Consider the following 24,907-nt stretch of genomic DNA (forward strand, 5'->3'; position numbering starts at 1 on the left):
AAACCATTCAGGAAGAATGTCTATTGCGTATAGATGGTGCAGGGCGTCAACCTTAGCTCGCCGCATTCGCCATCACACTTCCGGTTTTTTTCTTTCTCACGCGTGTGTTTCTGCTGTATTTCTTTGTTTTCTCCATCTTCTCAGTACCTACGCGTAATCGACACTAAATTCTCGGCATGAAGGTTGAATGTGAGCTCTCCGAATTGCTTTCTTGCTCCCATGCGACATTAGAACTGACGAATTGTGCAATTGTAGCTAGCACGCAACTCTGGTAGCATAAGGTGAAAGCATTCATTGCTGTTTGATTCCTTGGGGTATGCTCGAGCGGCTCCCGTCATGCCTCGAATCCGGCGGACGTCTTCTACGAGCTTCAGAACGTCGCGTTACAACGAAGAGGACGCTTCATTACGCATTTCTGCATCATGGAGTCGGTGACCTCTCTCTATCCGCCGGGTGGGCAAACCAGGGAGTTTCAGTATCAGGATCAGCACCGACTTCTCCAGACGTCTCCCGGGCGCGGAATGGCATTGAAGCGCAGTCAAGTCAAAGCTCTTCAATGCTCGATTTCTTATACCCACCGCTTACGAGGGCCTATATGCAAAGCCTATCGCCTTTCCAGTGGACGCAGCGTGAGGACCGAGGATCAAGAAGAAGAGGGACAAGCAGTAATCGGTATTTCTCCTCTCTGGCCGGGGGCGCAGTCGAAAAGGGAAAGAGTGAAACACAAACAGAAACGCAGTCCTTTCGTAGCGACCCGCTCAGCGCTCTGAAAAACGTACTTGCTGCCGAACAAAATGAGAGTAACGTCGAATTGGCCTGGCAACTGTACAAATTACTAGACCCGTCTGACCGCACCGGCACTTTACTTGTGGAGCTTGTAGATTTCTTCTCGGGTTCCACTCGCCTTGTAGAAGCAGATCGCATTCTGTCTATCTTTGAATCTATTGCCAGGGATCTTCGACGGCCTTCTACATATCGAGCAGCAATAACATCGGCACTCAAGATACGGGTCGCAGGCCGGGCGCTCGATATCCACCAAGAAGCTGCAGCCCGATCGACCGAACCCAACTTTGGAACGGACATCCTCCTTGCCCGAATGATTTACGATCGACAGTGGGACTTGGCATTTCGCATCTACAGCTCTTATACGGAATTCATGAGGCGAAATCCAACATGTACAGCCCCTTCAGTATTTGAGTATGCACAACGAATACCAAGCCTCGAAATCTATCTCGAGCATCTCCTGAAACACACTTCGAAATACCAATTACAGTACGCCGCAACTGGGAAAACGCCAATCACACAAGCATTCGTCCGGGGCTGTACCGAGGCTGCCATATCACAACTACCAGCTACTACACCAAAATCTGACCACCACTGGCGTGCGATTTTCAAGCGCCTGCAACGACAAGGGCTCTCGGAGAAGAAATACTATGAGCACGTCATTCTCCTTGAGATGGAACAGCCGAGGAATACTTGGAACGTATCGAGGTGGATGCTACCGTGGACCCTATACAATCAATATATCACCGAAGCGAAGAGGAAACCAGTCGGCGATGCATTCGGCCCTTCGGAACGGCTAATTGAAGATGGATTTGTGCCTTCGAAACGATTCATGCATCTTGTGTTGCATCGTTACTGCCGATACCACTACGAAAAGCCTCTGACTGAACATGGCCGTGAGAAGGACATCAGGGCGAAGTTTGGAGACGATAAGACGATCATCATTCGACCTGAAGGATTCAGAGGTATCCGACCTAAAGGATGGGGCTATGATCGTTTGCGAAAGTCAAAATCCAATTGGAACCAAGTCATAACTGGAAAGCGGTTAGCAGATGATTGGTGTCATTTCTACGGATCTCTCGACAAGCTCTGTCTGTGGAGGCTCGCCAAACTCTACACCGAGCGCGGCGGCGCCGAAGAAGTACTGGATTACACAGCACAACTGGTAAAGCTGTGCGGTAAATTGACCACACGTGATGGACTACGTTTGCTACAAGTATACGAAGCGCAAGCCAATCCAACCGGTGCACAGGAGCAATTCGACCGCCTGCAAACCGAATTCGGAACGGTTGCGACCCCACAGCACTACCTTCACTTAATCAATGCGTACACACGAGCCGGGGATATGAATGGAGCATACAATGCATTGGAACAAAATATGTCGTCGTCTCAGAAGCCCTGGGCCGGATCATTTCAAGCAGTTGCAAGGCTTGCTGCTGAAGTTGGCGATGTCAACATGGTTTATGACATTTTGAATCATGCACAAAATCTGAAGATCGACACCAGTGTCCGTATGTTTCGCTCGACTTTGATACACGCCCACATCAACGATGGCAACGTTGAGGCGGCAGAACGCGAAGCTCGAGAATTCACAGAGTCGGTAGCTATTGATTATCCCCGAGAGGAGCTGGCGTTGATCTGGAACCCACTGCTGGTACACTTTGCGTTGAAGCCCGAGATGACCTCGGTGGCTCGCGTTTATCAAGAGATGCAAAAAAATGAAATACCTCTTGATACTTGGGGCTATGCTGCTACGATGCGGTCTTTAGTATCCGTAAGACTTCCTCACCAGGCTTTCAAGATCATGCGTCAAGCCATGCACAAGAAACAATTAAGACCTAAAGCTTTCCATTATTGTATCTGTATTCTGGGCTTCATCAACATAAGGAACCCTGAGACAGCGCTTGAGATTTACATGAAAATGCTTAAGCTCGGTATACCCGAGACCTCTTACTCTAAGGCCCTCTATATCAAGGCTAGATTAGCCTTAGAAAAAAAACAGATCAGACTCGAGGGGTCAGGAATCCTCGCCGATAGGCGACTCCACGAAATCCCGGGTGATTGGGTCAAAAAAATGGAAGGAGGTCAGCTGTGGTCTATAGACAATTACAGAAACAAGACCCGATCACACCTCACTCAAGAAGAAAGGTTGCAGGAGTTTCTGAAAGACATCAACGAGGTTATGGATAGCTCTAATCCGCGTGATAATTCACTGCGCGGCCCACGACTGGCAACACCTACAGGTATGGGTCCTCAGCAAGTTGTCTCTGAAGCCTACTACAAAAGCATCGTAACGATCTACGGGGCACACAACGCCTTTGAACTCGTTCGTGATCTCTTCGATACCTTAATCCAATCCGCCGAACCATCAGAGAATCCCGCATACGAGCCGTCCCTTATGGTGCTAGATAGCACCATGGAGGCCTATCGAAGCCAGCAGGATTACAAATCTGTGTGGAATTGCTGGCAGCTTATACGCGATTATGCAGACAGACTAATTGGCAGAACCAGCTTGCTCGAGTCTCCTTTGCGCCCAAGCGATGAAACTCAATCCATTAACATCGTGGGTAGGCTGACGCGCGACGATGACAATCTACCGCAAGAAGTGGTACGCCTTAGGGATCATGGTGACACGTCCTTGATCACAGTAAACCTCACCCACTTGGTGGAGTTCATACCACGAATTGTTGAGGAGTCTAAACGGCGGCGCCTCCTGATGAAGAGCGCCGATCGCTACATAGCAAGTCTCATGGAGCAAAACAAGTTCAATGCCGCCATTATGGAGTTCTTCCGCATTCTTCTCCAAGGATACGTTCTTAGCAACGACTCTTGGAATATGGCCATCGAGATGCTTGTTCAGACGGGCCGTCCGCGCGAAGCTTTCACACTTTGCGAACAGTATCTCATGCCGCGCTTTGTCCGCTGGTTCCATAAAATTCCTCCCGCATGGGAAGGCGGTCGCAGCTACAGATTCATGAAGACGCGAAAGGCTGAGCGCACACGTCCTTGGGGACTTCGACCAAAATACCGCACGATGATATTTTTGGCAAAGGCACTCATGGATGCAAGGGAGCTGCCGCACACCCATCATCACGAACCCCATCCCTTTGATGAACACTCCCATCCATCTGCAGAAGATCTGACGGAGCTGGCGCCATTGACTGTTAAGGCTTTGGATGAAATGCCACTGGTCAGTGGCGACGAGCTGCAGATGAAATATTTAGGTATAGAGTAGGTAGTTGTACATTAAATCATCCCCATGAACACTTGTAGATAGAAAAACTTGTATATATGTTCAAACAGGGTATCAAGTGGTGCTCATCGAGCGCTTCACGGTATCTCCCTAATTCAAACGCCCCGATCCAGTGACACCTACACGGGCTCCTTCTCTTTGCTTTCAGACCGTCCCTCGGAACTTAGTATCAGGTCATACACAGTCACATCCTCTGTCTTATCCTTCTTCCTCAAGTCTCTGTCCAGCGTCCTCCCTAATAGCGTCCCAACAGTCCTTCTCCTTCTCAGTCGACTCGTCGACCACAGCCACGCGTACCTCGGTCGTCGGTAACAGGGGCGCAGGCTTCGGCCCACGAATACTCTCCTTCAGCGCGCTCCACACTTGCCACCAACGCGCCTTGTTCGGCACGTAAGCAAACCTCGTCCAGTCCGGGCTGCGCTTGTTCCAGTCGGGGTTCTCAGCCATCCAAGCGGCGCGGTGATAGCGTGCCGTGATGGATGTGATCAGGCTTACAAGGCTGTTAGGTATCATTAGTTTCTGCGCGAGGAAGATGAAACGGGAGGAAATCTCTATATCTCGGTTGTAGGATGGCACGGTAGAACAAATGCTGGCGAGGTCGTAGAGGACATACCTTAACGCAGCAAGCAACAGCACCACCACATGCTTCTGCTCCTTCTTGTCTGTCTGGGTTTTCTCCATCCAGTTTTTACCGTGGACTTTTGACGTGACGATCTCGTATATACTCAGGATAATACATAGAAGTGTGATGACGAGAGGAAAGCGGGACGCGAACGGGGAGTTTATGATAGGTTTGTATGGAATCATCGTTGGGCTGAGAATGCTCGTAGCTTGGACAACGAGGGTCAAGGTCGACTAGGGCCTATCAGCAGTCTGGACAGAAATGTAGATTTGGTGAATAACAGTAAGGTGTGTTCGTGATAGACCGAGAAAGGGGTTGGTGGGAGATAGATAGTAAGATGATGTACCCCTATGTGAAAATCGAAGTGTCTGAGGTACAAGACTTTTTAATTTATTTCCTGAAGCATTATGGATACACAATCCACAACACCACAAGAATCAGATCATGTTGATACCAACGATGACATAGTACGTACCCCAAGCCCAGCACACAAACCATGTACATCCCATACTCACACAATCACATATACAGAAAAAGAAGCTTAGACTCACGACGAGACACATCCCCCAACTCACTGCACCCAATCTCGATACCTCCTTGGAACCCTCCGATCCAGCTCCCAGGATCTCCACCAAACTCAAAGCGATCCCCGTGATCGACAGTGAAGGCAGAAGTAAGAAATACAGGATATTGTACAGAAATCTTGCGTTTGCGCTGCAGAAGACCTTATGGCGGCAGCGGAACTGTTGGATAATGGATCGGGTCCTTGCTCGGCATGCTCTCCCGTGGACGGTACAATTCGACATGGTGCCGCAGCATGTGGGCTTGGTGGTTGAAGTCGCGAGATGGGACATAACAGCAGTGGTATCGTGAGACTGCATTGTATAGGAGATGATGTGAAGAGATTTGAGAGTGCGTTGTGAGATGGAGACTGGAAGATGAGAATTTATATATTTATACAATATTAGCGGCACGATTGGGAAGATTCGAAGGTCGCATTCTGGGCTAGAGGGTGGGAAACCATGGTTGATCTTCAGTAATGTGGCTGTGTGGCATACGGATGTTTCGGAGGGAGATGTACGGAGGCTCACGGATAGCTTGTTGATGTTTTTGCGCGATAGGATTGTCGAGGCGTGGAGATATTCCTCAGTACAACGCCTGGTGTCATTTGATGCGACGAGGTGGCCATCAAGGTAAGCACACCGAGTAAGCACTCCGGGAGCGGTAGATCTGGTTTGTTGCTATCGCCACTACTATAACAATATGTTGCGTCTGTAAATAATTAATAGCAAGTCTCAAAACGTCTGGGACCTATACTTGTGCCATAGGTGGAAACTCCCCAGATGTCTCTTACATTACTGTGCCAACGATGAGGTATCGTTTCTCCAGCATGAATATGTAATGAAACTTACTCATCAAACACAAGGAGCGTGGCCCTGGGAAGTTCCTTCTAAGCAGATATGCAATGGCAAGCGAAGTAATTAATTCTCTACCAAGTCTATGCACCGACCTTCGCTGCCTCAATCTCCTCCTTCAAATCATTCAATACTCTTTCTCTCTCCTTCCAATGCCTTTCCAAGCTCTCGATCTGATCTCGAACAGTATCAATATCTTCCCTGATACTCTTCAAGCTTGCCCCTTCTTTAACACTCCCGATGCCCTCCTCTAGGTCTCGTAGTTCACGCCTTTTATAATCTAGTAGTTGCTCCAATTCCCGCTTCACAAGGGCCGGTTTTGACGTATCCTCCCTCCTATTGCCTTTACTTCGACCCCTATTGGCTGCCTCTTCAACCCGCTTCATCTTGTCTTCGATTTCACGTAGTTGTTTCTTCAAGCGAACCTCCTCCCAATCCTCAGTAGTTTTCCCACCGAAATCAGTCTTCTTGTTATATGCTGCGCCAGCCCGATCTCCAACACCGAGGCGCGTCAAGTATGCATCCCCGAATTTGGCCTTTCGGCCTGTGCTTGTGTCGTCACCACTTTGAACAGCCCAGCGGTCTTTGTTCGTTCTTTGTTCGCCTACTCGATCGATATTATACTCGATATTGCCTTTCTCGAAAGTAGCGCGCAGACTAGGAGGTACGCTCCGCGGAACACGGTATCCCTCGTGTCGGCCATTGAGGATGTGTAGGAAAGCCAGGCAGGCATCTTTACCGATTGCGCCGCGCGCTTGCGGGTTCACCAGGTTCCATGCTGATCGTATGTCTGTATCTGGAACGTCGAGTGATTCGTAGAGGTCGGTGAGGGAATTGAATGCGACCTCGCCATTAGCGGAACGGTTTGCCGTGTATATCTCTTCATATTTGGATTTATCACCGGGTCCCATGTACCAGTCGAAGTCATTCCGAAGGGCACCAGCGTCATCGTCGTCATCGTCAACTTGTTCGAATTGCGGTTGTCGTCCGGTGAGTGCGCGTGTTGCTTGTACCAGGTGGGCTTTAGATTCAGGAACGAGCCAGTCAGGTAGCTGTTGAGGTACATCGGCGTATTCCTGAAATGACATGATACATCAACATAAGCCTATATTGCATAGCCTGTGAAGAGAGGCTGCGGCGAGGCGAGTAGACTTACTCCATTTACGAGATCAAAGATGAGCCTCATAGCTACACAGAATTCTTCAAAGTCTAGTTTTCCATCGTTGTCAACATCCGCGAGGTCCCATATTCTTTCCAGTTGATCATCGCGAAGTTGGCTGTTCTTTAAGACTGTCGCTGCCGACGCGCCAACGAGATGTGTTCCACCGTTTGCTAGAGAGCTGAATATTTCCCAGTAGCGATCAATTTCCCACTGCTCGATTCGTTTTTGTGCCATTTCATGAAGTAAATACTGACTGCACTGGTGTTTTGTGGCGTGTATGCGGAATGTCGACCGTGCTGCGTATGCTCATGTCCGACTGGGGACCCTAAGCCTCAGGTATAATGCAGCCTTGTAGCCTAGCAGGGCAAACGGCTTAATCTCGGGGCCTGCATCGCCGATATTGGAAATGCTTTGTAGGCGATGTATTTGGCATGTTAATAAGGAGTTGATGAAAGAGTTAAGATGAGAGTGTTGTATTATCGTTAAGACATGCAAAATTGACAATTATGTGCAGCCGAAAAAGCAGCGTGCAACAACTTTAATAATTCCCTGCCTTTCATTTTCCCTTGTACATTCACAACGCCAACTAGAGAGAGGAATCATATCAGTAAGATGTCTGTCCGTGCTAAAAGAAAAGAAACTATGACTATTCACATCTTTCCGGGGTAAGCTACCACTGGTGATCATATGCTGCTGACATTGAGGCGCCCATATATACCCCAACATATACAGGTTGACTTGTTTTACATATTTGCTAATTCAGCATCAATCTGGTGGTCGAGGAATGTCTTGCGTTCTCCATTCAACTGGGTCTGAAGCCTTTGCTCCGCCAAAGCCTTGAGCTGCTTCTTAGTAACAGTGTCAAGGTCAACCTCACCGAGGCATGCTTGAATGGCCTCGATAATCTGTGCATCTGACGGCCCGCTTGTCATTGATTGAAAGTTGAGGTTAGAGGCGGGTCTGCTTCCCATACCGGGCCTGCCCATCAAATTGTCCGATGATTGGAACCCTATTTGACTAGGTCTGTGATGTGCATATGGCGAGTTCTGGGCGTACACATCACTCATGTTCCCCATTGACATGTGGCGTTCGTTTTGCGGGTTGTCTTGGTATCGATTCAGGGTATATGAGGATTGCCGCTGTTGCATCCCGAATGGATTCGGAGAATGCGATTGTGGGGGCATATGCATCGAGTTGTGGTTGTTGAAGCCGAGGATCGTCGACGCCGGCTGAACAGATGAGTAGACGGACTGCATGTCGTTCATTTCAAACCCATCATCGTCATATGTGCTTTGAGCGCCTTTCTCGGCCGTCGCAACAAGGCCGCGTCTGCCCGGTAAATTATTGGCGGTAGCATAGTCGTCCCATCGTTGGAGTGGAATGCTTCGAGGGTCAAATCCTTCATCATCAACGGCGATGACTTGTTTGTTGCCTTGTTCACCAATGACGATACGCGTGTTACCCCATGAGAAGTCGTCCTGCTTCCAGAATGAATAGACTGGCAGAGCGAAAGAATAGATAGGGAACGCGAGGATGTAGATAATCATCCAGCCAACGTGCTGCCATTGTCGCTTCACAATGAAGATAATGGCTTGTAGACCATACACAGCTGCAAGCATTACAATCGAGAAGATAGGGAGTTGACCTTTACCTGTGGCTACCGTATAGATTAAATAGACGATGTATCCACAGGTGGCCGGAAGAATGATAGTACCGAACAGGTCGATAAAGACGACGAATCTCATACTGAAGCAGCAGAAACCGCACATGTCCTTGAGGAATATGAGTTCGCCCAAATTGTGAATTGTCGAGTTGATCCAGCGACGTCTCTGCGATAGAAGGATGCTCCAAGTCTCTGGTGCAGCAGTTTTGGCGTATGCATCGGGAATAAACTTGTAGGAATGGCCCGGAAAGTGTTTGGTCATGAGCGTTGTCAGATAACGATCCTCTCCGAGTGATAGCAGATTTTTCTTGTGCAGCGTGTCGACATCGCAGTCACTATACTCGTTGATGACCTTGTCAGAAATAATCAGCGGACGACCCTTATCCGCCGTGCGCAATCGGTACATGCAGAAACTGTAAAGTATTAGTGGCCGAGGACGAAGCGTATGTGTAATTCTGCAGTTATCTTACCATCCAGGTAAACATGTAACACTTCCAAACAAACTTTCGAAGGCCTTCGCCAAGTGATGCGAGATGTAGTATTCATATACTTGAATCATCGTCCACCAAGTTCGTTCTTCATTCTCCAAGCTGGTTTCGCCACAGATTCCGGCAATCTTTGCATCATTGGCACAGCTTGCAACGAGGCGATTCAGGGAGTCTTCCTTGACCATCGTGTCGGCATCGACCATGAAGAGATATTCGTAGAGTTCGGGATCGACACCAATGATGTTATTGATTTGATGAAACATCTCGAGTTCCAGGGGAGACATGGGAGCGCGATGATGAACCCGATTGAGGAAGCTCATGAGCAGGATCTGGGAGTCCCGCTTTCCACGATTACCAGGCTTGGCCTTCCTTTGTTCCGATTCCTTACCGACTTTGACTACAACGATGTAGGGGACAACGTTGCCTTCGTACTCGTACAGTCCAGAATAGACCTTACCGTAGTTAAGTTGCTCGCTGCCTTGGCCTACCGACTTGAAGGGAAGAGCGGGAGGATCGACTTTCGGGTCCACACCAAGAATGTCGAGTACAATCTTCGGTGTTGGTCTATCATTTCCGCCTCCGACAATCATGCCGTCACATATTACACAAATGAGCTTCCGTTTGTTATCATATGCCAGCGCAGTCAAAGAATCCAAACCCTTCCGAAGCTGGTCTTCCCCTTCGGTGTAGGCGGGAACCTGACAAATAACAAATTTATCTTGAGCTGCTGGCCGTCTTTTGGATCCAAGTTGAAGTGCGGCTAAGAACTTGACAAGAATCACAGTACAGAGAATAATAGTGAAAGCCAACAACAGATAGTCGTTTACCTGACACCTCGCAGTTTTCCGGAAGTCTGTTTCGCCGATGTAGAAGAGGTTCTTAAAGCATTGTAGATGAACACCACTGGTCGTTGAGTTGAATTGATTGTTCCAGTCCTCTGTAATGTCCTGGCCAGCATTGTCCTTTATTAGCTGTGCGACGTTGTCGTAGACAAAAGTATAATAAGGATTATCATCCATGAGGTCCAGAGTGTGGAAGTAATCCGTCAGATCGAAAACTTGTCCATCATAGATGAACCAATAATGGTTTTGATTTTTGCCTTCACTCTCGATCTTGGACTTCTCAGTCACTAGCGGTCCTTTGTAGTACTCTTTCATCTTCGGGAGGAAGTTCTCGCTATACCAGGTCTGGCTAGCAAGTTTACTCGTACGGTCGGATGTCATATTGCCAGATTTGTGGATTCCCTGCGTATTGCCGGTCGTAGTATTTGAGATGAGTGTGATCTGATTGTCAGTGACCAGGCCTGGACAGGCAAGAGTCAACGGTGGAATGATGTATGGGTCCATGTCGGCACCGGCAAAAGGCTGCATATTCTCAGTAGTCGTCTCAATGTGCGTGTCGGAGTGTTGTTTCCTCCAGAAGTCGCTAATATCGTACACCTTTCCACGATGGCTTACGTAGAAATCATCGTCACCCTGGTGATAGGAGACCTCCTGGCGATTCCAGACTTTGTCTTTGTTGGGGCAGAGAAGTTTTCCGAAGAAAACAATGTAGAAGATAATGGTGGCATTGAGGAGAAAGATGAGCAAGCAGAGCACAAGCTTCTCTCGCCAGGCCATTCTCACATCTGGGCGTTTCATGCGTCCAACCAGTTTCAGTACAGGTGATGGGATCCAGAACGTGAACGCCCATACGACAAAAACCCAGATCTTCCTGGTCTTCGAGATTGGCTGTTCTGTAACAACGCGGTGCTCTCCAGTCTCTGGGTCGAACCCCGGATAGTACGACACCCCTTTATTTTCATCGCCCTTATGCCCAAGTCCGTAGTCGCCAGGAGTGTTCCCCTTGATTGTTGGGGCCAACGTGGGCGCTATGGACTGAGCGCCGAAGACACTTTGGCGACCAGCTAGATTAGCCGAACTATGCTGAGGTTCCAGGAGGTCGTCTCGACTAGCCTGTGGAGTCGCAAATGGACCTGCTCCCAGATAGCTGTTGTCCATGCCACCGGCTCCGATCATGCCACCGAGCATGGTGGCAGGGGAGGCATCATCCATCGGTTTGAGATCTAACATACTTTCGGCTTCCCACCAAGCGGTTTCCCTAATCCAGATGCGTTCGGTCCCGACGATGACTTCACCGTTACTCCAACCTCGCTCCAGAATCCAATTTTCGATGCCTTCTCTGCCATCCTGACATCCCAAGCGGGAGTAACGCTCGACAAATTCAGTGATGTCGAAGTCCGCTGTGAAGTCAAGCTGCTTATTTCGCCGATTGGCCCACTCGGGAAGTCGCCATGAGCGCAACTGTGCAGACACTGCACCAGCTGACCATGAGCCTGAGGCGCCTTGAGACAAAGCTGATGGAACATCGTCGGTGGGGTGTAACGCAAGTTGGAACCAGACACGGCTGCTACCAAGTACTGTAGATAAATCGAAACGGCCAAGTTTGCCCAAGACAATTCCTTGGCCATCAATAGGAAAGAGCACACCCTTGAGAAAACAATCGTCTTCCATATCGTACGCAACCTTTTCCAATACCGCCTCTCGTCGTTCGCGATCATGTTCATGCTCGCGTCCAGCAGCGTTGCTCATAATACCAAGGTCAGGCTCAGATTCAGAGATAGCACTTTGCATTTCTCGGATGACGGATGATCCAGCAGGTGTAAATTCCACGCCGTCTTCTTTCAATTCGGCATTGATGCCCTGGGAGTCATCAAAGATGTTCCGTAGTGAGATAGCTTTGCCTAGAGCTTGATTTGGAATCTCTACAACCGTGATACTCACAGTATCACCGTTCTCAGACTCGGTATCAGGTGTTGGCGGGCCAGCATCGCTATTATCAGAAGAGCCAAGTTTGATACCCTTGAGTTCTAGCCTAATCGATTCATTTGCTTTGGTGATGACCCAATCAACGAGCGCCTCATAAAGACCGGCAATCAGGACTTCACGGTCAGTGGTGTCACATTTCCGAAGTAGGATTAGGGGGTCCATGTTCAGGAGTGCAGCAACATCGTTGCATACATCTTCCAGGACATCGGAGTCAACGAGGAAGCCGACAGTGTCGCCGAGCTTCAGAATACCAGCGAGTGCTGCGATCAGGTCTCGCAGACTACGACCTCTAATGCCGATGGCCTTCAAATTTTCGCGGAAATCCTCACTCGCGGCTGCATCATCAGCAGTGGGGACATAGGATGGAACATTGTATGTGCCCGATTTGGAGAGCAGTGCGTACTCAGAAGCCGATTTCAGTCCTAGAATCTCTCTCTCCTGTGGAGAAGCGGAGGGCGAATTGAGATAGTAAAATACATCGAAAGCGCGGAATCCAGGTTCTGACGGAACGCGCAGTAACCCTTTCTTGGTATCTATGCCAGTTGTCGACAGAGCAATCGAGGCACCCGTAATTGCTCCTGACAAGTCCATAGAAAAGTTCCCAGATAAGGCCGAGTGGCGGGCATAGGAATGATTAAGAGGTGTAACGCAATGCGTGAACGCTTTGAGAACATCGAGGGCTGTATAGAAGCTGGTGGGTACCGTGAGCGGAAGAGCCGAGACGAAAGGAGCAAGTTGTGATGGCGTTGATGGGTGCAATGATCTAGATTGAAGTAGTAAGTAAATGGCCATTCGGCTGAAAGGATCGATTGCCTACCCAAGGACAATGCAGCCATCCTCAGCTCTTCTCCTGGCATGTTCCCAGGCTTTGCGACCTAGCTCGACGTCTACAGTGCCTCCGTACCTTCCATCCGGACCCACATTACTTGCCGTAATCCAAGTGTTCACCACCAAACTCGTGCTTGACTCTAAATAGTATGGCTGTCCAGAAGTATATGCAGTATGTAGGGCATTAAGTAGTGTCGTGACAGAGACCTGGCTCGAAATCCCATTGTTTGATCGTGGAGCCGACATGTTCGAGTAAATCGACATACGGCTGTTATAGTTTGCCATAGTGTGCGAGCGGGCCACACGCCCTGTCTGTTGGAAAAACGCCGAATAAGTGTATCGATGATTCGTATCAGAAGTCTGTTGATGGCTTGTGAAGAGCGTATATGGTTCTGGTTCAGGCGGGTGAGTGGTTTTAGGGGTGTCGACGACAACGCGAGGCTACACGACCTGGCAACTAGATTCGACAGAAGAAGCGAGTGTGAATTTTAAAATTGAGCGAGTGTGAGTAAGGAGAGAAGATGAAGCGCAAGACACAAAGTCGAGCAAGAATGAGCAGGAGAGTGGTTGACGAAAGGGTGCGAAGGAGAATATCGGGGCAACCTTGGAGGAAGCGTCTCCAGCTCTAAGCCCAGCGTGTTTGTGTATGTAATCTATCACCAAAGAAGGCCTAGCCCCTAAACGACCAGAAACGCTGCTTATCACGTGACGTGTTCCAAGCTCGATCGGATTCTTCCAGCACGGAACCTCTGGCTTTTACACACACTTTCTTTCCAAAAGAGGTTTTAACGATTAAATATTTAAGAAGGTCCTCCGAGTCCTTCCGGTCTTCTGAATGCTACTTAGAGTTGATGAGTGCCAGAACGTTATACGTAGACGTTGACTTGCGTCAGTAGTATAGTAGGTGGCCGCGAGCATGCTTCAGGGGGTAAGCAACTAGCATCGTATTGCATGCATGTTGCCTGGGTCCCCTTGACCGACCAATTGCAGAACACCAATGGCGCAAATCCTGTTGATCAATATTGAACTGCTGGCCTCAAGGACGTCCCCTGCTTGCAGATGGGTTATCCAGCTCCCGTCCAACCTGAGCCTCGATTATCAATAGATAAAAGCTATTTTTGGTGTGGCACAACGGCCTGAAGTCTCATCCGTTTTACAAGAACAGGACTTGGTTCAATGCAGCTACGTCGAAGTACTATCGAATGGTTGCACCGCCTCCCTTCGACCGGAGAAATGTGGATGCCAAAACAGTGAAGCTCCGAAATCGAGAAGTCAGAAAGAAAAGGAATTTCGTGCTTCATTTCCCATGTCCGACAGCAGCGTAGAATTGTTGATGAGCTACACAGGAGAGATAACCGAATGGACCCGCTTATGCCCCAGGTCCACTAATGCTGGTGATTGAAGTTTATACAAAAATTGCTGAGATGATGAAAACCGCGATGGTCGAGACTGAGTATGTTGTTGTGTTACACTGCCTGCCTGTTGTTGGCGGTTACAGGCGTGCTGCGGTGAGAACCTCGGGCTGGCACAGTTGCCATCGCGCTATCGATAGATAATATTTACTGCGCACTTTTCGCCACCAAGACGCTCTTCGATCTCATTTACGCCTCTGATAGGCCAGGTTTGGCTCTCGCGAGCCGTAGAACGGGACGCAGAGAGGCAACCGTCAGATGGGATGAGTGACGTTCAATCATATCATAACGTGATTATTACTTCTGGATCGACAGCAGGGCCATATTGAGGACTTTCAGATGCAGCAAAAGTTGTATGTGTGTATACTATGGAATGCCTCAGTTATGGAGTACTGTGGTCGTGGTGGCGCAAATGACAACCTTGTTTGGTGCATCTCTGTACATAGTTTGACACGTGATGAGTCGCACTAGCGATCCGTCCGCTCACTGCTTACTGCCTTCGAAAAGTCCATCTTCTACTACTACTGTCTACCTGGTTATTTAGGACCACCACTTCTTGCCTCAACAATCACATCTCGGGCTTGTTACATGTGTAATAAATCCTTTGTCTTCTGACATACCTTCGTTTCATGGGATTCCTTTTTCCTTAACACACTCGTTGATCTCCTCGCGCTCGTTTCGTGTCTACCCCTGTTTGAGCCTCAGCACGACCACTCGATCTACCAACATCTTCGACTGGTATCAACACTCGCTACGCGTTCCTTAGGGACGCTCAATCAATTATGGCTCACCATTCGTACACGGGCAACTCGCCTCAGTTTGCACAGTCTTCACTACCACTACTTCCTGCACATCTTCAATCCGACACTCAGCTTACGGCACATCTTGCGAGTCGATTCCATGCCCACTTACCGACATCTCAGCTTTCCTCTCAGGCTATTATAGCTCTTAATACATACTCCGGATCGGCAAAAGGAATCGATGGCACCAAAGATGGCAGTGCCATGGCAGCTGCGGAGGACCTCGCTGCACGCGCCTTCAAGCGACTAGGACATCGTAGTGAAAGCCAGGCTATAGTATTCCTGTAGGCATTGTGCAGCATGTGCTTGTATATGGAACCGCACTGACAAGATACAGCGGAGAATCTGGCTCGGGCAAAACAACGATCCGATCTCACTTGTTAACAGCACTGCTATCCTACTCGGCCACGCCTCTGTCCCAAAAGCTTTCATACGCAGCCTTTGTCTTTGACTCATTGACTACAACAAAATCACTTACCACGCCCACAGCGTCGAAATCCGGTCTACTGTTCGAACTCCAGTACGATACGACCACATCAATGCATCCTACACTGATTGGAGGGAAGGTTCTAGATCATCGCCTAGAAAGAAGTCGAATCACTGCTGTACCCACAGGGGAACGCAACTTTCACATCCTATACTACCTCTTGGCTGGGACAAGTGCAGCCGAAAAAGCACACCTCGGTCTCGATGGCACGTTACAATCTAATGAACCTGGGTCACGTTTGTCCAATGGTGCCGGAAAACGGTGGAGATACTTAGGACATCCAACACAGCTCAGAGTTGGCGTGAACGATACCGAAGGATTTCAACATTTCAAAACAGCTCTGCGAAAACTTGAATTTCCTCGCAGTGAAATCGCTGAAATTTGCCAAATTCTGGCCAGCATTCTTCACATTGGACAATTAGAGTTTCACAGTAGCCAATCTACTACGCCTAATGCCGACGACAGCGGCGGCTATTCTCATGAAGGAGGTGAAGAAGTTACCATGGTCAAGAATAAGGAGACTCTCAAGACGGTGGCAGCATTCCTTGGTGTAAGTGCTCAAGATCTCGAGCGTAGTTTCGGGCACAAAACGAAAACCCTCCACAAAGAGCGCGTGACAGTCATGCTTGATCCGAAAGGTGCTCGAGCAAATGCCGACGAATTCGCTCGAACACTTTACTCCCTTCTTGTGGCATACGTAATCGAACAGACGAACGAGAAGATATGCGCGCTTGAGGAATCTGTAGCCAACACTGTCTCAATAGTTGACTTTCCAGGTTTCTCTCAAGTCTCCTCGACCGGATCCACACTCGACCAGCTTCTGAATAATGTTGCTACAGAGTCTCACTACAATTTCTGTCTGCAAAGTTTCTTCGAACGTAATAGCGATATGCTTGAAAGCGAGGACATTTCAGTGCCTGCTACGAGCTACTTCGACAACACGGATGCGGTGAAGGGTCTCATGAAACACGGCAATGGTCTTCTCAGCATCTTAGACGACCAGATGCGTAGGGGCAAAACGGACGCGGAATTTTTAGAAAGCGTTAAGAAGCGTTTCAACGGCAAAAATCCTGCAATAACTGGGGGTGACATCATGGCTACAATGCCTGGAAGTAATTTCGCAACGCACAACGCCTCGGCTTCTTTCACCGTCAAGCACTTCTCCGGCGAAGTTGACTACCCTGTCGACGGTCTCCTTGAGGAGAATGCTGAGGTCATCTCCGGAGACTTGCTCAATCTTATAAACTCCACTCGTATTCCATTCATTGGAGAGCTTTTCGGCCAGGCTGCGCTCAATACGGTCGTCCACCCGAAGGAAAAGTCATCGGTGATGCAGGCTTCAGTCAGCTCTAAACCAACACGAATGCCCAGCATGGCCAGACGTAAAATTGACAAGCTGTCGAAGCTCGGTAATCGCAAAGTTAGCGGTGGCGAATCGGACGGCGGTAGCGACCTCGATGCTCGAAGCATATCAAAGAACGGTCGTACAAAAGATGTATCTGCTGGGAAGCAACAAGGTGCTGCTGCTCAGTTCTTGTCTTCCCTAGACGTTATTACAAAGTCTTTGTCTCGGCCCAGCGTCAATCCTTATTTTGTCTTCTGTCTGAAGCCCAATGACCGTCGGATTGCAAATCAGTTTGACAGCAAATGCGTGCGTATGCAGATGCAGACCTTTGGGATTGCCGAGATCAGTCAACGTCTACGAAATGCAGACTACAGCGTCTTTGTACCATTTGCTGAATTCCTTGGACTTTGCGAAAGCGACGCTATGCTTGTAGGCAGCGAGAAGGAGCAGGTGGAGATGATTCTCGATGACAAACGGTGGGCGGCGAACGAAGCCAAAGCTGGCACGACCGGCGTTTTCCTAAGCGAGAAATGCTGGCTTGAAATTGCTAATGTCCCAGCATTTGGGACTACTAGCACTCGTCACGCCGGTGCAGATATTGAAGAGGATCAGTCTGGCTTTCTTACTCCTGGTGACGGCGCGCGCTCTGGATATAGTGATTCACACGTTAGGCTCGTTGGAAATTCTCAGTCTGGAGGTCCATACACGGATGACAAAGCTGGTGGCTACTTCGGTAGCAGAGACATTGATGTCAAGTCCGAAGCTGGTATATCTGCTGTGCATAGCGGAGATATGTTCAAGAATCTCGAGACTCGCGAGCAAATGGCCGAAAAAGGAGCAGAGACCAAGAAGATGGAAGAGATTGATGTTGCACACGTCAGTGGCAGCCGCAAACGCTGGTTGTTTGTCGTCTACATGTTGACCTTCTTCATCCCCGATTTTCTGATCAAATGGATTGGACGCATGCCGCGCAAGGACATCCGCATTGCTTGGCGCGAGAAACTCACAATCAACATTCTCATATGGATCAGCTGCGCAGCGGTCATGTTTCTCATGATTGGATTTCCTATGCTGATTTGCCCAACCCAACACGTCTTCTCTACTGCCGAACTGACGTCGAAGGATGGCAAGGATGGTCATGATGCTTATGTATCAATTCGAGGTGTTGTCTACGATCTCGGCGACTTCATACCTGTCCACTATCCATCCATCGTTCCTGATTCGGCGCTCGAGAAATACGCTGGCAAAGATGCAACCAACATTTTCCCCGTTCAAGTTAGCGCTCTTTGCGACGGAAAAGATGGCTCGATTGATGAAGCTGTCCAGCTCAGCTATCAAAATTACAACTACACCGGAACAAATTCTGCAACTAGCTCAGACGATACCAACGCTAAGTATCACGATTTCCGATACCAGACGAACGATACCAGGAAGGACTGGTGGTGGGAACAACAAGTCTATCTCAAGGCTAATTACTACAAAGGACGCATTGGTTTTAGCCCAGAATACTTGAGGACTCTCGCAGATAGTGGGAACTCTATCGCGTATATCAACGAACGTATCTACGATTTCACAGCATATATTCCTGGTGGCCGTGCTCCGAAGTATCCTGTAGGCACCGAGCCTTCCAATCCACCACCAGATTCTGATTTCATGGACCAGCAAGTCGTCAACTTGTTTCAACAACGATCTGGAATGGATGTCACAAAGTATTGGGACAACCTGAACATCGATGCGGCCCTAAAGAATCGCATGAAAGTTTGTCTGGATAATCTGTTCTACGTCGGTCAGCTCGATACCAGAAACTCGACACAGTGTAAATTTGCGACTTACCTACTTTTGGCCATCTCTTTATTGCTGGTCACCGTCATAGGTTTCAAATTCCTGGCTGCTCTGCAGTTCTCGAGGAAGAACGTTCCTGAGAACCTCGATAAATTCGTCATCTGCACTATCCCAGCATATACCGAGGACGAGGACTCTCTACGTCGCGCTATCGACTCCGCCGCCCGTATGAAGTACGATGATAAACGTAAACTTCTGGTCGTTATCTGTGACGGTATGATTATTGGACAGGGAAACGACCGACCCACGCCCCGGATCGTACTAGATATCCTTGGCGTTTCCGAATCTGTCGATCCAGAGCCTTTGAGCTTCGAAAGTTTGGGCGAAGGCATGAAGCAGCATAACATGGGCAAGGTCTACTCTGGTCTTTATGAGGTTCAAGGACATATCGTCCCATTTCTCGTCATCGTCAAGATTGGAAAGCCGTCAGAAGTCTCTCGCCCCGGTAACCGTGGCAAACGTGACTCACAGATGGTTTTGATGCGTTTCTTGAATCGTGTTCACTACAACCTCGCGATGTCACCTCTCGAGCTGGAAATGCATCATCAGATCCGGAATATTATTGGCGTAAATCCGACCTTTTACGAATTTCTGCTCCAGATAGATGCAGACACTGTCGTTGCTGCGGACTCGGCTACTCGATTTGTTGCCAACTTTTTACACGACACTCGCTTGATAGGCGTTTGCGGTGAGACCGAGTTGACCAATGCCAAGTCTTCCATGGTCACTATGATTCAGGTTTACGAATACTTCATTTCCCACAATCTGACGAAAGCATTTGAGAGTTTGTTCGGTTCAGTCACCTGTCTACCAGGTTGCTTCACCATGTATCGCATCCGTGCGGCCGAAACAGGCAAGCCTCTCTTCGTCAGCAAAGAAGTCGTTGACGCCTATGCTGAGATTCGTGTGGATACTTTGCATATGAAAAATCTGTTGCACTTGGGCGAGGATCGGTATCTCACGACCTTACTCCTCAAATTTCATCCAAAATATAAAACCAAGTACAACAGCCGCGCCCACGCTTGGACCATTGCACCGGACAGCTGGAAGGTATTCATGTCTCAACGTCGTCGTTGGATCAACTCTACCGTTCACAATCTAATGGAACTCATTCCCATGCAACAGCTGTGTGGTTTCTGTTGTTTCTCTATGCGGTTCATCGTCTTCCTGGATCTGGTCTCGACAATCATTCAGCCTGTTATTGTTGCCTACCTTGTCTATCTAATCGTCCTAGTAGCAAGAGGTGGTACATCGGTAGTTCCCATCACATCCCTGCTTCTCTTAGGTGCGATCTATGGTTTGCAAGCAGTCATCTTTATTTTGCGCAGGAAGTGGGAAATGATTGGATGGATGATCATCTACATCCTAGCCACCCCGGTCTTCGCGTGTGCGCTTCCTCTATACTCATTCTGGCATATGGACGACTTCTCCTGGGGCAACACTCGTATCGTCACCGGAGAGAAGGGTCAGAAGATCGTTGTGTCAGACGAAGGCAAGTTCGACCCTGCGAGTATTCCACATAAGAAATGGGAAGAATACCAGGCCGAGCTCTGGGACGCGCAAACGTCCCGTGACGACCGCTCCGAGATCTCAGGTGTGTCGTACGGCACTAAGCATTACGCCGCCTCTGAGCACGGTGGCTTCTATTCGCCGAATAGACCAATGTCCACAATGGATATGCCACCAATGCCACGTCAAGTCAGCCGACTCAGCCTCGCCCCTAGTGGCTTTGGTGGCTACCAGGAGTCAAACATGGATCTATCTGAACTAGCGGGTAATCTACCTAGCGATGATGCCATCCTCGCTGAAATTCGAGATATTCTGCGGACAGCTGATCTGATGAACGTCACTAAGAAGAGCATCAAGCAAGAGTTGGAGAGAAGGTAAGCATGACAAGCCCTCCTATGACTTCAGAATCTAACTCATATTCAGATTTGGTGTCGACATGAATGCTAAGCGCGCATACATTGGTAGCGCGACCGAAGCAGTGCTATCTGGCCAGCTATGAGATCCTATCTAATGTACGCTTTCGAATATCATTGGAAATATTGTAGTGAGCAAATATATGATCATTCTCTTTGTACGTTCACGACTTGATTAGAAATGAAAGAGGCCCGAATCATTACCTCTTTCTTTGTTATCAATTCTTGATTTCTCTCACTAGCGTTACGATATAAGATCGGTGTGAGATATTCCCTGGCGCGCGATTTTTTCAGAGCATGTAATATAGGGGCCGCGTGTATGTAACGTATGCATACACTGCCGCAGCTGGGATCACTAGCGTATAATATGCAATATATGATTGTTTGGAGGAGTCTTTCATCGTCTCATTCCCCTCGAGGACCGGTCGTCCCTTCGATCACCCCTGTCCCTCGTACTCCCTCTATCTCTATCTCTATCCTTATCTCTCTCCCGCTCGCGATCTCGCTCTCGTTCTCGCTCACGCTCACGATCTCGCTCTCCGTCCCGATCGCTACTGCTCACTGGCACCTCAACAACATACTCTTCCTCTTCGACGCGGAAATACCGCTCTACCATCTCCCTTTCGTCGCGCGCCCGAACCGGGCCTAGCATGAACCGCACCGTCCCACTCGTCCCCCGGACGCCTGTGCTATTAGGCACCACACCCTGTGCTGGACTCGCAGTCGTAGTCGTGCCAGGCGTCGCCGGGCTGGCGGGCGCTGTAGTGCCGTTGTTGAAGTGTTTTGTGCCGTTGGAAACTGCTTTGGGGCCTGTTGGAGGCGAGCGTTTAGTGGATTTGGGATCTGGGTGATCGTGGTGCGGGGTGTATCGTGGGAGGGATTTCGTGGTGGATTCCTGGTTGAGCGTGATGCGGATGCTTATGAAAGTCTCGACCGGGTGGGAGGGCCCGATGACGGTGGCGCCGCGGTGGTGCGTGTACAGATCGAGCAGGTCGAGCATTGTTTCTACGTTTGTTATTAGTATGATCTCCTACATAGCTCTCTCACATGGGAGGCAAAAATTGAGCATGTGACTTACCCATGACTTCTGCCCGCGTCGTTTGCCATCGACTATAATCGATCCCTCGCTCGTCACTTACGGCTTCGATATCCGCGTTGCACAGCCTTACGGCGAGTTCGACACATGCAATAGCCATGGTCGATGTCGTTTGCTTCAGCGGCGCAAAGGTGCGGTACAAGTCGGCGCAGATGTTGTAAGCGTGTGTACCGACGGGCGCTTTGGGCAGGCCGCATATACGTACGAGCTTGATGACGATGCGTTGCGGGTGGCGGTTACGGAAGTCGAAGCTGGCGCCTTCGAGCATGAGACGTTCGAGGCCGATGATGGCCTTGGAGTGGTGCTCGAACATCTGCCTTGGGGATTAGTGGGTGAAAGAACGCGTGACGAAGAGAGACGTACAGGGTCATCAGGGCTGAGTTGGTCAGTCGTGGTGCCAGTTATCTTGAGATTGAATGCCGCACAGAGGATTTCTCTGGACTTTTTGAGCGTGTCCTCGATTTTGCATGCTGTGAAAAGTGCTGCGGCGGCGGCGTCCTGGATCTGGTCAGCATACCTCACGCGACACATGGTGAGGACTTACTAAGTAGTTAAAGTCCCTGTCCGCATGCTGCAGTCTAAATTTGTGGTAATAGACCACCGCGGTGTTGAATGCACGTATAGGTCTAAGCCAATATCAGCATTCATCCATAGCATCCAAGCACGAGACCTACAAAGATAATGCTCTCCGCACATCATCTATCCACCTCACGCCCTGCAACCGGACCGTCACTTCAGTCGACTCTGCCTTTCCCAATAGGCTCATACATTGCTGCAGCCTTTGCTCAAAGATATATGGCTTCGCGACCTCGATGAATGATGGATGTGGTCCCACAGGCGGCCCATCGCCATTCTCTGCCGCTGTCAGCGTCGCGGGAGCCATCCCAATATCTCCCAACGTCCACGAAAATCGCTCTCTTCTCAGTCGAACAGGTAATGGACTCGTTTCTATGATATTAACGGGTTCGTCGTGCTGGAGTCGTAGGTTAGGTCCAAGCGGAATGTTGTTAGGATTGATCTTGACTTCTTTCGGCTGCTGACCGTTGCCAAGACTGGCGGGCGCGTTCAAGGTAGTGTCTAACGACATGGAATCCCTAACGTTACGGTCGACATCTTTTTTTACTTCTGTAGCTGCTACGCCACGGCGCTCTCGAGCAGCACGTCGAGATGCTCCTGTCCGAACTCGCTTTAACCTTTTCTTTCTGGCACGTTGGGACTCTGTGCTATATTGAGTAGGCAGTGGCTGACGCAAGGACGGCGCGTTGGCGTCGTATGGCGGACGTAGTCTTCCGTCGCGCTCCTGGACGCGTTGAGTTCGTCTTCGAGAATGGTCTTGAGCTCGAGATGGAGATCTGCCAGGCAGCTTTCTTTTGCTGGCAGGTGATGATGTATCTTCGTGATGGTGGGCCATCTTGCTGTACTCCGTCTGACCAGACAAAGCTTGAGGAGCTTGCCTAATATTATATGCTGTAGTGCACCGGGAGATAGAAGTTTGAGTGGTCTGTCTAGGCAAATATGCTTAAGGTGCTATTCTCGGGCAGTAGAGCTCGCTGAATCTGGTAGGCAGGACAGAGTCGGGCTTTTTAGTGAGGCGAAGTGAATAAGAGCACATAGGCTGACGCTGAGCTAGGGATACTGAAAAAGGGTGATCGTTTACCGCACAGCTTTCGAAAAAAAAAATCGAAAAAAAAAACTGAGGAACGAGGTCGCAGTAGAGTCTAACTTGTAAGCTCCCAATGCTCCAAACAGTCAAGGTCTGGTGGCCAACCACGTGAGTGCAACACTGAAGAATGTGAACGACCATGCACTGTTACCCAACCTAGAAATGCGAGGTGTGCTCTATCAAATATCTCAAGATCTTACACTGGTCGCCACCGATTATGCTATGCCAACCTCTGGCTATTATCAAGATGACCACTTTACCAATCCAAAAATCAAGTTCACCACAATCCCCGATAGTATCACCATCTTCCTCCTCGCAGTCCACACTCCTTCCTCTCGCAGGCCCCATACGAGTGCCCCAATGGGCCAGAAGAAACCAATCAAGTTCCCCCAAACAATATCATCCAAGGCACCATCTTCTGTCCTGAATGTGAACCCCCATCCCGCACCTCCCTCGTCGCCAGTCGCTATTGCAGACGGCTCGCCCTGTGCAGACTGATCAAACCACTGATCTTCCAGTAGCCGCAGAGCTTGACCCTGGGGCATGGTATCTGGTGTATGCGTGAAAGCTAAGTTCTCCATGAACTGCGAGCGCAACTCGGCGACTTCAGATGTTGTGAATCCAGCAGTTAGTAGCCTGTCGAAGCCAGATGGTACATTAGATGTACTTGGAATCGCGACTTCTGCACTGCTTTTTCGCCTAACAGCTGCATCACCGGATGCGCTCGCCACTATCTTATTTGCGTTTTCCGTCACAAGAGATGTCTCGAGATTTGCAGCCAGCGTTGCCTCAGATTGTAGTTCTTTCTCCGTGAGCGCATCGCCAATTGAGCAGTGTATGTACATGCGTTGCATCCATGCGTCAGATGTTGCAGGCGCTTTGCCCTTCCCTTTGGTGTCTTTGCTCTTCAAATCGACGTCTCGCGGTGGCGGGGGAAGCCACTTCAGTGACTTTGATAACGGCGTTGCATCTTGTAGAGCTTTTCCGGCGTGGATGAGGCGCAAGCGATTGGAGGCTAGATCATCGGGGAGATGCTCGCGGATGAGTCGTTTGAGCGACAGGGTTGTACTGGTCAATGGAGAAGAGATGGAGAGCGGGAGGTCGGGAATGGAGGCGCTGAAGCGTATCACGAGGTAGAGCAGCTCATCCGGCAGCGTTTCAGACATGGTGAAGGGTTGAGATTCGCTTGCAAAAGGCGTTTTCGTCCTGTGAACATAATTATGGGAGAGTACTTCGGCAGATGGTTGTTGTCTACGCGTGACGTACGTGTCTCAGGAACCAAGACGGACTTACCCTCG

The 24,907-nt window shown here is 49.4% G+C and overlaps 7 protein-coding genes across 7 annotated transcripts; 2 read left to right on the plus strand and 5 right to left on the minus strand.

The window, feature by feature from the left end:
- Positions 1-19: 19 nt before the first annotated feature.
- EJ05DRAFT_507735 (uncharacterized protein) lies at positions 20-4,155 on the plus strand. Its single transcript, XM_033747953.1, has 2 exons — positions 20-189; positions 256-4,155. The coding sequence occupies exon 2, from the start codon at positions 317-319 to the stop codon at positions 4,016-4,018; it is 3,702 nt and encodes a 1,233-aa protein (XP_033604605.1). The 5' UTR covers positions 20-189; positions 256-316; the 3' UTR covers positions 4,019-4,155.
- Positions 4,156-4,234: 79 nt separating this feature from the next.
- Positions 4,235-4,843, minus strand: EJ05DRAFT_497022 (uncharacterized protein; the record flags this gene model as incomplete). Its single annotated transcript, XM_033746488.1, has 1 exon — positions 4,235-4,843. The coding sequence occupies one exon, from the start codon at positions 4,841-4,843 to the stop codon at positions 4,235-4,237; it is 609 nt and encodes a 202-aa protein (XP_033604606.1).
- Positions 4,844-5,957: 1,114 nt separating this feature from the next.
- EJ05DRAFT_473085 (EF-hand) lies at positions 5,958-7,554 on the minus strand. The gene is made up of 2 exons (XM_033743317.1): positions 7,230-7,554; positions 5,958-7,149 (listed from the first exon to the last, which is right to left on the minus strand). Exons 1-2 carry the CDS (start codon positions 7,467-7,469, stop codon positions 6,157-6,159), a joined length of 1,233 nt encoding a protein of 410 aa, XP_033604607.1. The 5' UTR covers positions 7,470-7,554; the 3' UTR covers positions 5,958-6,156.
- Positions 7,555-7,691: 137 nt separating this feature from the next.
- EJ05DRAFT_448546 (uncharacterized protein) lies at positions 7,692-13,640 on the minus strand. The gene is made up of 3 exons (XM_033742307.1): positions 13,032-13,640; positions 9,369-12,977; positions 7,692-9,311 (listed from the first exon to the last, which is right to left on the minus strand). The coding sequence occupies exons 1-3, from the start codon at positions 13,325-13,327 to the stop codon at positions 7,979-7,981; spliced, it is 5,238 nt and encodes a 1,745-aa protein (XP_033604608.1). The 5' UTR covers positions 13,328-13,640; the 3' UTR covers positions 7,692-7,978.
- A 1,596-nt stretch (positions 13,641-15,236) lies between these two features.
- EJ05DRAFT_482937 (chitin synthase ChsE) lies at positions 15,237-20,936 on the plus strand (the record flags this gene model as incomplete). Its single annotated transcript, XM_033745216.1, has 3 exons — positions 15,237-15,538; positions 15,592-20,811; positions 20,861-20,936. 3 exons carry the CDS (start codon positions 15,237-15,239, stop codon positions 20,934-20,936), a joined length of 5,598 nt encoding a protein of 1,865 aa, XP_033604609.1.
- A 106-nt stretch (positions 20,937-21,042) lies between these two features.
- Positions 21,043-23,591, minus strand: EJ05DRAFT_507740 (uncharacterized protein). The gene is made up of 5 exons (XM_033747954.1): positions 22,621-23,591; positions 22,491-22,572; positions 22,310-22,444; positions 21,929-22,259; positions 21,043-21,855 (listed from the first exon to the last, which is right to left on the minus strand). Exons 1-5 carry the CDS (start codon positions 23,355-23,357, stop codon positions 21,248-21,250), a joined length of 1,893 nt encoding a protein of 630 aa, XP_033604610.1. The 5' UTR covers positions 23,358-23,591; the 3' UTR covers positions 21,043-21,247.
- A 60-nt stretch (positions 23,592-23,651) lies between these two features.
- Positions 23,652-24,859, minus strand: EJ05DRAFT_473089 (uncharacterized protein). The gene has a single exon (XM_033743318.1). It carries the CDS (start codon positions 24,773-24,775, stop codon positions 23,852-23,854), a length of 924 nt encoding a protein of 307 aa, XP_033604611.1. The 5' UTR covers positions 24,776-24,859; the 3' UTR covers positions 23,652-23,851.
- Between the last annotated feature and the right edge of the window lie 48 nt (positions 24,860-24,907).

This window comes from Pseudovirgaria hyperparasitica (genome assembly GCF_010093815.1).
Source record: "Pseudovirgaria hyperparasitica strain CBS 121739 unplaced genomic scaffold EJ05scaffold_2, whole genome shotgun sequence".
Classification (NCBI taxonomy): domain Eukaryota; kingdom Fungi; phylum Ascomycota; class Dothideomycetes; order Acrospermales; family Acrospermaceae; genus Pseudovirgaria; species Pseudovirgaria hyperparasitica.